General features: G+C 47.0%; 1 protein-coding gene and 1 non-coding gene across 4 annotated transcripts; both read left to right on the top strand.

Moving 5' to 3' along the window:
• The first annotated feature begins 845 nt into the window (after positions 1–845).
• DDX39B (DExD-box helicase 39B) lies at positions 846–11,839 on the top strand. Of its 3 annotated transcripts, none has more exons than XM_035107149.3 (12): positions 846–904; positions 1,979–2,089; positions 4,043–4,269; positions 4,400–4,527; positions 4,687–4,779; positions 5,077–5,260; positions 6,052–6,170; positions 7,900–8,031; positions 8,454–8,563; positions 9,846–9,990; positions 10,284–10,431; positions 10,990–11,839. In XM_035107149.3, exons 3-12 carry the CDS (start codon positions 4,059–4,061, stop codon positions 11,004–11,006), a joined length of 1,287 nt encoding a protein of 428 aa, XP_034963040.1. In that variant the 5' UTR covers positions 846–904; positions 1,979–2,089; positions 4,043–4,058; the 3' UTR covers positions 11,007–11,839. The 3 variants fall into 3 exon arrangements, with proteins under 3 accessions (XP_034963040.1, XP_088519746.1, XP_088519747.1); XM_088663620.1 differs by having other exon boundaries at positions 846–969; XM_088663621.1 differs by having other exon boundaries at positions 873–1,289.
• On the top strand, positions 10,077–10,142 carry LOC118081637 (small nucleolar RNA SNORD52). The gene has a single exon (XR_004692104.1). It is a non-coding gene; the product is annotated as a small nucleolar RNA SNORD52 (small nucleolar RNA).
• Positions 11,840–13,920: the final 2,081 nt, after the last annotated feature.

Raw genomic sequence — 13,920 nt, 5'->3', positions numbered from 1 at the left:
AATGGTCACTGATTGCATTACCTGGGCAACCTGGACTTTTTTTGTGTGATGGTTAATACCTTAGTTCCCGAGTCCAGGTCACAGGCTCACCCTATTGCTACACAAATACGCCCTTTAGAGAGGATTTGTAAGTGGAAAGAAAATGGGAAGGCTTTCCCTATTTGCCTCCCTTACTGTAGAGGAATATTTGAGGTCATTGGGAGAGTCAAAATGGCTTCAGGATTGCTCTCCCATTTCAGACACATGGTTTATATATATATTTCGATATGTGTGTATTTATGAATATTTATTCTATATTTGAGACTTTGTTGTTATTGTTTAGTCGTGTCCGACTCTTCGTGACCCCATGGACCAGAGCACGCCAGGCACTCCTGTCTTCCACTGCCTCCCACAGAGACCTTAGAATTCTTACAACACTGTGAAAGGTTGAAACTAAAGAAGGCGCCTGTGTGGGAAACTCTTGGGAGGAGGAGATGCTGGTTGTTACCGGTACTACCGTACTTGTTTCCTCTTGCGATCTTAACAGTTTGCACGGCAGGTATGCAACTCAGCAGAGTGCAGATTCCCAGCAAGTTGGGGGGGGGGACTGCTCCAGTTGAATTTCTGCCCCGTTGCTGCTGTGAAAAAAAATGGCAGGTGTTGTAACACAGGCAAGCCTCTCGGCGAAAAGAAACCACCAGCAGCCTTTCATTTGAATTTTCACAACCCCAAGAAGATTTGTTTGAAATTAACCAATTTCTAGTCAGGCTCTCAATTAGACAAGCTCCGCGAGAAACCCGCGGGGTCCTCGCGACAGATTCCCACCGGGGCTTCCGGTGACCTCCTTCCACTTTACCGGAAGCTGCGCACTTTCTGCTGTGGTCGCCGTTCAACGTAGTTCTTCGACTCCTCCCCTTCGTAGACGGTAAGGTGCTTCCCGACAATCGTGCCTCCATCCGCCCTCGGTTTTGCCATCCGCCCCATATCAGGGTGGATATCATTTCTCCAGGCATTTTTCTATCGATGGCTCGTTTTTTGGGGGGCTGCTTGCCCGTCTGGACCTCCAAAAATTGAGCCGGGAGTGGGCGGGGGTGCCTTATTCCCTGCAATTGCAATGCTTAAGTAGTAGAATTTAAGATGGCGCCCTTTTTCTTTTGCGCGCTGTTCCCCGTGAGCTGTTCGTAATCGGGAAACATCCTCCTTGTGGCGTTAACTAGGCCTCCCAAGCGTGGTCCTTTGGATAGAGAGACCCATTGTGCCTTCCGTTTTAGCTCAGAATTAGAAACTAGAAATACAGAGGTTTAATTATGGTGTGTCTACCTGCCCCCCCCTTTCCAAACGGCCTTTTCTTAATAGCGCACTGTACATGATGAGACAATTATGGGGAGGCCGTTGCATAGTGATTGTGGGGAGGGGGGAATTGCATCTAGAGAAGAGACGGGTGGGATCTCTTGCCTCACATAAACTGGGTTTTGAGATGCAGCCGCAAACGTGCCGCTTTAGGGTATCCTTACTGGAGGATTCATTCATGCAGTTCGTGCGGGTTTGCAGATTAAATATTCTAGGGGACTTTCTTTCCCATGTTTGCTATTGGGGAGGGTGCAGGTCCTTCACTGGGTGTATGTAATGAGATGGGTTGCAGCGGAACAGATTAAAATGCAGAGCAATGAATGGCAAGTGAGGCAGGAGATCCAGCTTCCCCCCCCTTCTTTTTTACATTTTGGACCAAACGGGAGCTATATGCATGGATTATTTTGGGATCGAGTGCAGTTTGCCCTACTTGTACTAGGAAACTGGAACTCTCTCATTACCTTTTTTTGGTTAATCCTTTGTATGGTCTGAACAGGGCCAAGTAGGTGTAATATCTTTAGGGATTGTACCCACGTGGAGTGTATGCTCCTTGATGCTACAGGAGAACACTAAAATGCTGTTTCAGGAGAGGGTTTCTCTGGGAATTTACAGTGCTGAAATACAGAGGTTTTCTTTTTCTATTTTTAAGGTGGATTTTGAAGGATAAAAGAAGAAAAAGCTGCTGTTGTGCAGGAAAGGCGTGAGGAAGAGTCAACAAGAAATTCCATCAAACAATAACACCCATTCTGACTCAGTGCTGGTGAGTGAGATTTATCCAGGAGGGTTTTTAGGTGGCTGTTCTTGAATCTCTTCTTGCTTGATGCTGCAACCGCACCTCAAGAATGGGACTCCTCTTAGTACGGTAGTTGTAAATTTCAGTTTCCTGGTGCCATTCTCTTATCTTTTGTGCTGTAGGCTGGTGTGGTATAAGATACTTGGATCTGAGAATCCCAATTTCTTAGAAAGCACCTGCATGGATTTAGAAGTGGGGAATTGTGGGTGTGCGCCTGGCTCCCTCATTTTCTCCCCCCACCTGCTCAAGGATGAAGTGAGAATGCTCATCTTTAGCTGCATGTGTTTTCAAGGTGCACAATTGTCTGTTATGAGCATATATGAAAAGCTGCAAAGCCATCTGGATGGAGGCATGTTTTCATGGGCTTAGGTGATGAGGAGGGATTGTTGGGGTAACTAGCTTTTCAGGGCATAGTGAGCTTAGGATTGTTGCTGCCCAAATGCAATGCATGCAACTTTTAGGGGGTCCCACTTGCACCCCTTATATGCACTTTTCCAAAATCTGCCAGAGGAATAGCCATATTACTCTTGCAGACACCGGTGGCGCTGTGGGTTAAACCACTGAGCCTAGGGCTTGCCGATTGGTGGTTCAAGTCCCAGCTCCTGCCAACCTAGCAGCTCGAAAGCACATCAAAGTGCAAGTAGATAAATAGGGACCGCTATAGCGGGAAGGTAAACGGTGTTTCTGTGTGCTGCTCTGGTTCACCAGAAGCGGCTTTGTCATGCTGGCCACATGACTTGGAAGCTGTACGCTGGCTCCCTCTGCCAATAACGCGAGATGAGCGCACAACCCCAGAGTCGTCTGCGACTGAACATAATGGTCAGGGGTACCTTTACCTTTATACTATCATGGCACCATAAACACTGGTAAATTAAGTATGCCATAGGTGTTTGGTTTATGAAAACGTATCAGTAATTTTCATGCATGTCATAAAAGTTGGAGGTGGGGGATATGTAACCCTCCAGGTGTTGCTAGACAACAACTCCCATCATCCCTGACCCTTGGCAGCCCTTCTTGGAGCTGATGGAAAGTGGAGTCTGCAACACTTGGAGAGCTGCAGAGTCCCTGTAACTGACTTAAGTGCTGCTCATAGGGTTTGCCTTTCTTCTCTAGCACTTCATGCATGCTCTTTATGAACAATCTGGCCCTCATAAAGGAGGCTCATGTTAAAGTAAAATCATATGAGGCCCTTGAGTGTCTTATCCTCATTCCCTTTAGAATGCAAATTATTCTAGTTGTGACCAACCAAAGTGATTTTCTAAGAAATTCTGATTTATTGACTATTTTAAAAAAATAAAATCTCGGAGGTATGGTGTTCTCCACAGTGTCCTGTGAGAACTGAAATATTCTGCTGGTTTCTAAATGTTGCCTTTTTCTTGTTTTAAGAGCAACAGTGATAAAAGGGGCAGATAAAAATACTTGCATACGTGCAGCTGTAATAATAATATAAGAAAAGATAGTGGTAAAGGAACAGACAAGTGTACAGCATGAATCTTGCAATTTTTGATGTCAGTTTTTTGCCCATTTATTTTGCGTAGAGAACATCCTTTCGGCCCTGTGCAGAAGTATCTACATAACCAATGGAAGAACGTTGTAATCTTCCAGGACACACTGCCGCTGACCTAAAAGTTGAATTATTCAGCAAAGAAACTTCAAAGGGGGACTTTCCTCTGAACCTGTAAATCTGGTTGTGTTTGTTGAGGCCTGAAGCGAGTCAAGGGCTTCCTCAAACAATACAGGTGTTAATTATCATAAGCTTTAAGTAGGAAGGTTGTGCTTTCACCAACCAAGCTATTGTGAATGATAACTACACTTCTCTTGCTTACATTCAACCTTTTTAATTGTCAAGTCTGTTCCTCTTATATTGTTTGGCCACACTATTTACGAAATTTTATGCTAAGTCTTCCTTTCGTTTTTTAGAGAGAGGGGCATCACCATGACCGAGAACGATGTTGACAATGAACTTCTGGATTATGAAGATGATGAGGTGGAAAATCAGGCAGCTGGAGATGGGGTGGACGTCCCAACTAAGAAAGATGTCAAGGGGTCCTATGTCTCCATCCACAGTTCTGGCTTCCGGGATTTCCTGTTAAAACCAGAGCTGCTGCGTGCCATTGTTGATTGTGGCTTTGAGCACCCCTCTGAAGGTGAGCCCGGGTGCCTTGTCTGGTGGGGATATTTCAGAAAGTAAGCAAAATGAGGTTTGAATGTAGGTGCTTCTGAGATCCCTGACCTGCCAGGAGGTATTCATTGTACTTTTTTATATTCTCGATGCAGTGCAACACGAGTGTATCCCACAGGCCATCTTGGGGATGGATGTCCTGTGCCAGGCCAAATCTGGTATGGGCAAGACTGCCGTCTTCGTTCTTGCTACACTACAGCAGTTGGAGCCAGTCACTGGTCAGGTATGTTTCAGAAAGAAAAGCAGTTTTTCAAGATGGTGGATAGGTGCTGAGGAGGGAGCACGGCAACCTGCCAGCTTAAACAGACCTGAATGAGAGTGCTAGAGTGATGGAAGTAATCAAGAGGGGCTTCTTAAAACATATTTCCTCCTCCTTTCACAGGTGTCGGTGCTGGTGATGTGTCACACCCGTGAGTTGGCCTTCCAGATCAGCAAGGAGTATGAGCGCTTCTCCAAATACATGCCCAGTGTCAAGGTGAGAGCCAAGGGGCTGCCACAGCTGTTGTCCCTGCTCAAGTCCACATACAATGTTATGCCCGCATGGAAGTGAACAGTAGAAAATATACCTAAGAGAACGGTGGGAGAGGTTTGGGCAATTTCATGGCTTTGGGGCTGAAACTAACACTGGAGACAGTTTCCGCCAGTTACTTATTTGACAGAGTTTGCGTTCCGTTTTCATTTATTTTTACCAACATTTCCGCACCGTGGGGCTTTTGTCTCTCCTGGTTGCCATCCTTTATTTGAGAGTTCCCTCTCTCTCCCTCCCTCCCAGGTGGCGGTGTTCTTTGGGGGCCTGTCCATCAAGAAGGACGAAGAGGTGCTGAAGAAGAACTGCCCCCACATTGTGGTGGGGACCCCGGGCCGCATCCTGGCCTTGGCCCGCAACAAGAGCCTCAACCTCAAGCACATCAAGCACTTCATCCTGGACGAATGTGACAAGATGCTTGAGCAGCTTGGTGAGGGGCTGTGTGGGTGTGTGCATGTGATCCATGTGGGTTGGGCTTAGTAGTTGGGACAGCAAGGAAGGTACTGCTTGGGTCAGGCAAGTGTCCATGCTTTTGACTTCTTTGAAGCTGTGTTTTCCAGAACAAGAGGAAGAATGCTTACTATTTATGAGCACATTAGGTTAGATCCAGGGCTGTTACTTTTGGGGAAGGGGCTGTAATTTCAGTGGAGGCTCCTGCTGCAGAAAGCTGGGGAAGTGCTTTTGCTAATGCTTCCACTGCTGCTCCGTACAGAGGGAGGACTGCTGGGGGAAGGGGGAATCTATGCTAACTGTCTTGCCTCCCCCTTCTTCCAGCAAAGCATTGCATGAGTGTAACACTACAGAGTGCAAGTCAGGAGCCAAACCAGAGAATGTACAAACAGCATGAGATTTCTTTTCCCCCTACTTGTCAGGCTGGTGGCCCCTACTCTGTGTGAGAGAAATTGATCTTGAGGCAGTTTATAATCAGATGCAGATTATATCAGATACAGATTTACGATACAGATCGTAAAGCAGTAGTACAGTTACTGGCCAGTTAAAGCAACAGAAGATAGACAGGCAGTAACATATGGGTATATACCACTTTAAAAGTTGCCCAAACTCTTTATCATGAATGCTCAGTCCTCTGAAAAAAAAGCACCATAAAAGCTATTAAGCGTTTGTGAGACTGGAATAACTTCCGTACATGGATATAGTCTGGCAGTGGAGGAGAGGAGACCTGTTGAGCAATTTCTAACCTTCTGGTCCTTTTCTTCCTCGCAGATATGCGCCGGGACGTCCAGGAGATCTTCCGCATGACCCCGCATGAAAAGCAGGTCATGATGTTCAGTGCCACACTCAGCAAGGAAATCCGCCCTGTGTGCCGCAAATTCATGCAAGACGTAATTAAACCCCTTCTACCTTCTTTATCCACCTGGCCGGCCGGCCAGCCTCCCTTCCTCCCCGCCCAGGGAAGGAGCAGGGGGCCAGAGCTTAGACCGCCACCACTGCCTACAGCATCCTGGGCTGCACCGCTGCTGCCCACCGGCTACCCCAGTCCCCCTAAGGCACTTGTAGGGCACATACCTTCCGGAAGATCATTCGGGTTACGCTAGCCAGCCGCATATTTGCACACACGAACGAGAGGCCTCTCCCAAAAGGGCTAGAGAGCACCCACACACCCACCATGATCATCATCTGCCCAGCTGGCACATACGACCTAGAGAGCGTCCACGTTAGCGATGGAGGGGATCCATTCCAGAAGGATCCTCTTCCCGCCTCCACACTTGGCGGGTGGCGCAGAATACACGGCGCCCCCCTGCTCTTTTATCCTGTTTTCCCTGCACTCCCTTCAGCGTGGGATCCACCTGCTGGTCAGCACCGTGTTCCGAAGATGCTGGCCCCCACACACCCACGTTCAGAAGATCCTGGCCCCCACACACCCAGGCAAGTGTAGTTTTCTTGGCTCCTCTCCTCCATGCATTACGCTCGGGTAGACACGCACCGGCAGCACGCACGCACACACACACACAATCCTGCCCTCCTTGCCCTGCCCTGCCCTGCCCACTCACTGGCTGGCACTCTGGAGACCTGCGGCGAAGGACTCCCCGAGGGATTCAAGGGACCGGCAGCAGCCAGTGGAGCAGACGCGCCTGGCGACCTGGAGGAGAAGTTTTATCCTTTTTTGTTCTGAACTGGGAAAAGCGTGCTGTTTTATTTCCTATTACCCCTTTCTTCTCTGTCCCCCACCCCCCTGCCCCCGTGCCATGTGGGAAAGGGATTGTCTTGAGGGTTCTCACTGCTGGGGGAAGAGAGGGAAGTAAACTGCTTCCCTTACCGCCCCCCCCCACAAAAAAGAGGCACCAAATTAATCCTAAAATGAATAGGATTTGTGAGGCAGATAGTGGGTCTGTGAGGTCAGGTGGAAAGATGAATTTCTGGAAGGCAATGGGCCATGTGGAATCTGCTTCCCATGTGTACTTCGCTGACCCTTAACTCCAAGCAACAGAGTTTGGGTAACTAGATAGTTGGAAATTGCAGGGGATGTGGTACATGACTGGACCCAGAGCACCTATTTGCTATTCAGAAGAAGCCTGTGGGGAATGTGCAAGGCCAGAATGGTTTAGGTGGTTGAAATTGCTCAACACGCATTGACTTCTTTCCTGCGCTGTTGCTTTTCCTTTTTTTTTTAACACTGTTGGGATTGGGCGGAAATCTATGTTTGTGAAGGAAGGCATTTGAGTCTTGGGTTTCGTTTTTAAAGTTCATACCTTACCTAATCTTTTAGTGCTTTGTAAAGGAGGAGAATCCTAGGAGGTGGCAGTATTAGCCTTTCCCCCAGAATGCTTTGCAGGCAATGTTCATGGCTGAGCCGGGAGAAGTGTCTCCCAGGATCCTTGGGATGGAAGCTTTTGGCTTCTTAAGATTTATTGAAAGCGGAAGGGGGGTGGGGTGTCCCTTCATTTTCCTGATCTTTCCTAAGGGAATGTAGGGCCGTGGGCGTGTATGCGGCGGCGAGGAAAGCTGTTCCTGTGCCCGTTTTGTGGTTCTTGTCCACCCCAACCCATCCCCCTCCCTCCGAGCCCAGGTCAGCCTTGCCCTGGTCTAACCGGCCCTGGGTTTGCTCCTCAGCCCATGGAGATCTTCGTGGATGACGAGACCAAGCTGACGCTGCATGGTCTGCAGCAGTACTATGTCAAACTGAAAGACAACGAGAAGAACCGCAAGCTCTTTGACCTGCTTGATGTGCTGGAGTTCAACCAGGTGCCTTCTGGAAGTAGACCCTGCCCCAGGGTCAGGGTTTCTTGATGTGGGAGGGACCAGAACTTGAAATGTCCAGTCCACCTTTAAAGATAAGAGGGTTGGCATGGTAGAATGTGGGGAGCCTGCTTCTGATCCTTGTTGTGGCGAGATGCTTGATCCGAGTCCCACAGGCTAAAATTAAAGCTTAAAAGTTGGCCCACATGACGACCACAAAGCGACCCGCCTTGGGGATAACCTGATGGTGGAGAAGTTGGGTTCTGCCTTCATGGCTTCATATGAGTGCAGGCTCCATGCCCACTCCGACCATTTTCAAGAGGGGACTTGGCAGGAGGCCTGCGCTAAACATAACGAACCGAGATCCCTTTGCTATCAAGGGGTAGCTGTGAATAGGTGTGGGATTGACGCTTCACTTTCCCATCTAGGTGGTGATCTTCGTGAAGTCCGTGCAGCGCTGCATCGCGTTGGCTCAGCTGCTAGTGGAGCAGAACTTCCCGGCCATCGCCATCCACAGGGGTATGCCCCAGGAAGAGAGGTGAGAAGGACACAGAACGGGGTTGCGGGTTGAGATGCAGGTGGCTCATTTGCTGTGATGAGTTTGCTTCAGACTAGAGTCTCTGACTCTTTCGGTGATGCTTTTCTAAGCTCTGAGCAATGGTCACTATGCTACGTTGCTGAGACATAGATAAAAGTTCTTCCTCTTGTAGTTTGTTTGCAGGAGATGATATTTAACGAGTGGGGTCCGGGACAAGAAAACGCTATTAATGTGAAACATTTTCTTGCGCTTGACATTTTGGAGCTGGGAGACCAATCCTTACAGTTAGCAGGATCCTAGTAGGGGTCAACATGAGCTTAAACGCCTAGTCATGGAAGGGGTTAGGGGGCAACACTTTTCATAGGCTGATTAGGAGCTGAAAGTCTAGTTCAGGGGTCCCCAAACTAAGGCCCGGGGGCCGGATGCGGCTCAATCACCTAAATCCGGCCCGCAGACGGTCCGGGAATCAGCATGTTTTTACATGAGTAGAATGCTTCCTTTTATTTAAAATGCATCTCTGGGTTATTTGTGGGGCCTGCCTGGTGTTTTTACATGAGTAGAATGTGTCCTTTTATTTAAAATGCATCTCTGGGTTATTTGTGGGGCATAGGAATTCATTCATATTTTTTTCAAAATATAGTCCGGCCCCCCACAAGGTCTGAGGGACAGTGGACCGGCCCCCTGCTGAAAAAGTTTGCTGACCCCTGGTCTAGTTCATAACCAGGGAATGTGAGCCTTGTAAGGGCAGTCACGTCTGGTGGGTTAAAACACAAGCTGTGTGGGAGTTGTGTTTTCTGTACAGTGGTTGTCTTACTCCTTGGTTGGCTTCCTCCTCTCAGTCATTCCAGAAGGCAGGACTGTTTACATTCACCAAGCTGCGAGTTCTCTATGAGAGAGCACCCGCCTTCAGTTGTTTGTCCTGCTTGCTCCAGGAGAGAGGTGGAAGCGTAGCTCATGTTTGGCCTAGGCCATTTGTGTCCTTTGTCTTGTTTTTCTGTTTTGCCTCCTATTTGAAAGGGTAGTTTTGTCTGGTAGGGTAGAAACAAAGGGGGGGAGTTGTCTTTCTGGTGTTCTACTAAGACAGGCATCCCCAAACTTCGGCCCTCCAGATGTTTTGGACTACAATTCCCATCAACCCTGACCACTGGTCCTGTTAGCTAGGGATCATGGGAGTTGTAGGCCAAAACATCTGGAGGGCCGCAGTTTGGGGATGCCTGTACTAAGAGGTGGGATTTGGGGGGGGGGCTAGAGATATTAATCACTTATTTTCTTGTCCTTGCAGGTTGTCTCGGTACCAGCAATTCAAAGATTTCCAGCGCCGTATCTTGGTGGCCACCAATCTCTTTGGTCGTGGCATGGACATTGAGCGGGTCAACATTGCTTTCAATTATGACATGCCAGAGGATTCTGACACCTATCTGCACCGGGTGAGTGTGGGGCTAGCGAGAAAGTAGATTCCAAACCTCAGCTTTGAGGCCCAAGTTTAAAAGGATAGGAAAGTCCAAGGTGGCGTTGCGCTGATGAGTTTGCTCAGACTAGAGTCTCTGACTTGTCTTGATGTCTCTTCAAGCCCTGAGCAACACATGTGGCAAAGGTGGGTTTTTACGTGCCCCTTGCTTTCAAGTACTTGACCTTGGAGAGAACAGCCTCCTTTTTGGGAAGTACTGGGAAATACTTCCACAAGCACTTGGGCCCATCTTCTCCTTTGTGGGTTCCGCAGGTGGCTCGTGCTGGGCGCTTTGGCACAAAGGGTCTGGCGATAACTTTTGTGTCGGATGAGAATGATGCGAAGATCCTGAATGAAGTGCAGGACCGCTTTGAAGTGAACATCAGTGAGCTTCCTGATGAGATTGACATCTCTTCCTACAGTAAGTACAGCGTGAGACCTTGGATGGAGCTTGTTATTGGAAACCAAGCAGGAGATTTGGGACCTGAAGGGGAGGTATACGTTGACTGAATATTGGGAAGCTGCGCTATGCCATTGGTCCATTTAGCTTAGTATTGTCCACACCTATTGGCTGCATTTTTTAGGCAGAGGCCATTTCCAGCCATATGAGATATGTTGGTGTACACACTTTTGAGCCTTTGAACCAGATGCTTTTATGTTCTACTGATTCTGAGGGCTGTCCACTTTAATCTAAATTTGAGGAATTGGATGAGCCGTGTGAGAGGGCAAGGAACACTTGGAGGAAAAAATCCCGTATGAACCGAGCTTCTGGAAGCCACTGTGAACAGACTGCTGGCTCAGTGGGAGTTGCTGTTTGCCATGTGGAATTGGGGAGGGAAGTACTTAGTTTGGTAATGGTGGACACTTTTCTACAGAAGACTGAAAGATGCTGGAAAGGTGGTTCAGAAAAATTAGAATTGAATGGGCAGCCTAAGCTTGTTTGCTGTGTTCTGCCTGACGTGTTTTTCGTTTCTTTCAGTTGAACAGACCCGATAAAGGGGGCTTTGCCTCTTTATGTTGCCCTTGGTTTAAATTCCTGGCCTCCTCCACTTCCCTGGAGCTTCACGTTTTTAATTTCATCTGATGGAGAATGAGGTGACCGACAAGTCTGGAACACTCAAACCACACCCCACTCCTGCGGCAGGGATAGAGGAGCATCTATCACTAGGCTATGCGAAGTGGAGTTGGGGCTGACATCAGCAGATATCCTGCACTCCCTCAGGGCAAAAGTCTCATTGCTCAACTTGGCACTCAGATGACAAAGAAGGTTCTGCTGCTGGAGCCTCCATATGAGACTTCATTTCAGATGGACTTCCACTGCCTGCCTGCCTGCCTGCCAACAAGATTTTGGGACTCCACCTATTGCTTTGCCCCCGTCCTTCCATCCTTACATCAATACTACCAGTGATCTGCCTCTGTGATGATGGGAAGTACAAAAGTGGAGTTTAGTTGGGGGTGCTCTGTGATACCTGACATTTAAAAGTACATTTTGTTTTATAGGGAGGGGGAAATTCCTTGGATGGGGAACTAAAAACACAAACATTTTTTTGTACGCCTGTTCATCATTTTTTAAAAGACTTTGTTTTCCGTATATATGTGTGTGTGTGTTATGTATGCCCTATCGCTTTTTAATTTTGTCTGCATGTTAAAATTAATCCCCTGTTAAAAGTTGATATTTCTTGGCAGGTAAACTAGTAGTGAAAGATTGATAATGTTTTAGTTGTGGCTTGTTCTCTCTTCCCCATCCCCCTTTGAGACCCTATTATTTTTTTGGGTAATAAAGGCGCCCAGCTCTTATGGGTGTTGAATTAAACTAGTCTTGTGAGTAACCTTTTGCTGGTGTGGCTTCATTCTTTAGGATAGGAGAATCTCTTGTATGGGGTGTGGTGCTTACTCTATGTGTGTGTGTGTGTGTGTGTGTGTGTGGAGAGAGAGAGCTGTTTTCTTGGAAAGATACACATGCACATTGGAGGTGTGAGAACCAGGCAGAGGGCCTTCTTGGTAGTGGTGCCCACCCTGTGGAATGCCCTCCCACCAAAGGTCAAAGAGAATAACAATTACCAGAAGGCATCTTAAGGCAGCCCTGTTTAGGGAAGCTTTTAATGTTTGACGGATTTCTGTATTTTAATGTTTTGTTGGAAGCCGCCCAGAGTGGCTGGGGGAACCCGGCCAGATGGGCGGGGTATAAATAATATATTATTATTATTATTATTATTAGAAATAATTTATAAAGTTCGCAGGACAGCTCACAGAACAATTCTAAAAATAAATATACCATACGGTAGTTTTCCGTGTATAACACACACACACACGGTGTATAAGACGCCCCTATTTTGGGGGGCTCCAAATTAAGAAAATTGGGGGGTGGAGATTGTTGTTGAGCTTTTTTGGGGGAGATTAGCCCAGAGTTAAACATTTAAAATAACAAACCCTTGTCTTATATATGGAAAAGTACAGCAAATGAAGCAGGACAAAATAGTAGGTTTTGTCTAATCAGTTGCTTAATACTCTGTGCTCTAAGCCCTGTGTGCTGAAAGCAAACTTAATTAGCACTAGATCGATCTTGCATTGTAAGCTCCCAAAAGCTAAGCTGGGCACAGAAGGGACAAAGGGCTTGCCCTCTAGCCCCCCACCCCACCTAGATTGAAATGTCAGTTACTGGTTGCCAGTGTCAACCAGTTTATTAGTGCTTAAATATATTCCCTGTTTTGCTTGCATTCAGGCTACCTGCATCTAATGGATCATAGCTACCTAAGAAAATAGAGACTAAAATGATAAGATTCATGCATTGCAGAGGGTTAAACTGGATGACGCTTGTGGTCGCTTCCAACTCTATAAGTATGCTTTTAAAAGATTGATTTAGTTTTATTTAGGGAAAATATCGTGCTGTTATTAGACGTACCAAATCCGTTTACAGTGGTACCTTGGGTTACAAACCTCGGGTTGTAGTACCTCGGGTTGAGAACTTTGCCCCAGGATGAGAACGGAAATCGCACGTTGGCGGCAGCGGGAGGCGCCGTTAGCAAAAGTGCGCCTCAGGATAAGAACGGTTTCAGCTTAAGTACGGACCTCCAGAACAAATTAAGTTCGTAACCCGAGGTACCACTGTACTGGAATACCTGTATATAGAAGTCTGAGATTGTCAAAAAATTAGTTATGGAAAGATGTATTCATAACTGCCAGCATAAGCCTGAAAGCATAGCATTTCAGCAGGTGTTTCAAGATTGCAACAGAAGACTTTAATTTCTGTTCACCTGCAGTGCTTTATTTTTACTTTCACAAACACTATAGATATGAAGCAAGGCTATTCAAATAGTGTTGCAGGTTGCCTGAAAGAAGAAATCTTAAGAAACTGTCGCCACTTGGGATTACTTTAATCCCCCCCCCCAAAGCTGGGAGCTTTCTAAGCGTGTTGTGTTGGTTTAAGTAACCAGAAGACCCTTCCTCAGCCTTGTTCCCTTCAGATGCTTTGGACTAAAACACTCAGTCCCAGCTAGCACAGCCCCCTGCCAAAAGTATAGCACATCCTTTACCAAGCATCAAGAACTGCCCTTGAGGAAAGACCAATTCTGTTGTTTCTATTGGCATAAGACTTATTTCTGAAACATGCCCTGGCCACAACATATCTTGGACACTTTTTGAGAACTTTCCCCCTTTTGTTTATTCTTTTATTCAAGTCCTCTCGCTCCCATTTTATTTTATTTTTCTTGCCGTTGCTACTTGCACCTAATAACTTGGGGGTACAAAGACTAGTATTACTATCAACCATGTAAATGATCTTGTTCCATTCCTTAAAACATCTGCTGGAAGTAACAGGATGCAACAATTTGTTTGTTTACTTGTTGCGTGTTATCCCAAGAACCTGAAAGCGACTTAACATGGAAATAATAATAATAATAATAATAATACT

Source organism: Zootoca vivipara, chromosome 2, assembly GCF_965207765.1.
Source record: "Zootoca vivipara chromosome 2, rZooViv2.hap1.1, whole genome shotgun sequence".
In the NCBI taxonomy this organism is placed as follows: Eukaryota; Metazoa; Chordata; class Lepidosauria; order Squamata; family Lacertidae; genus Zootoca; species Zootoca vivipara.
This window is presented reverse-complemented; position numbering and strand designations above follow the sequence as displayed.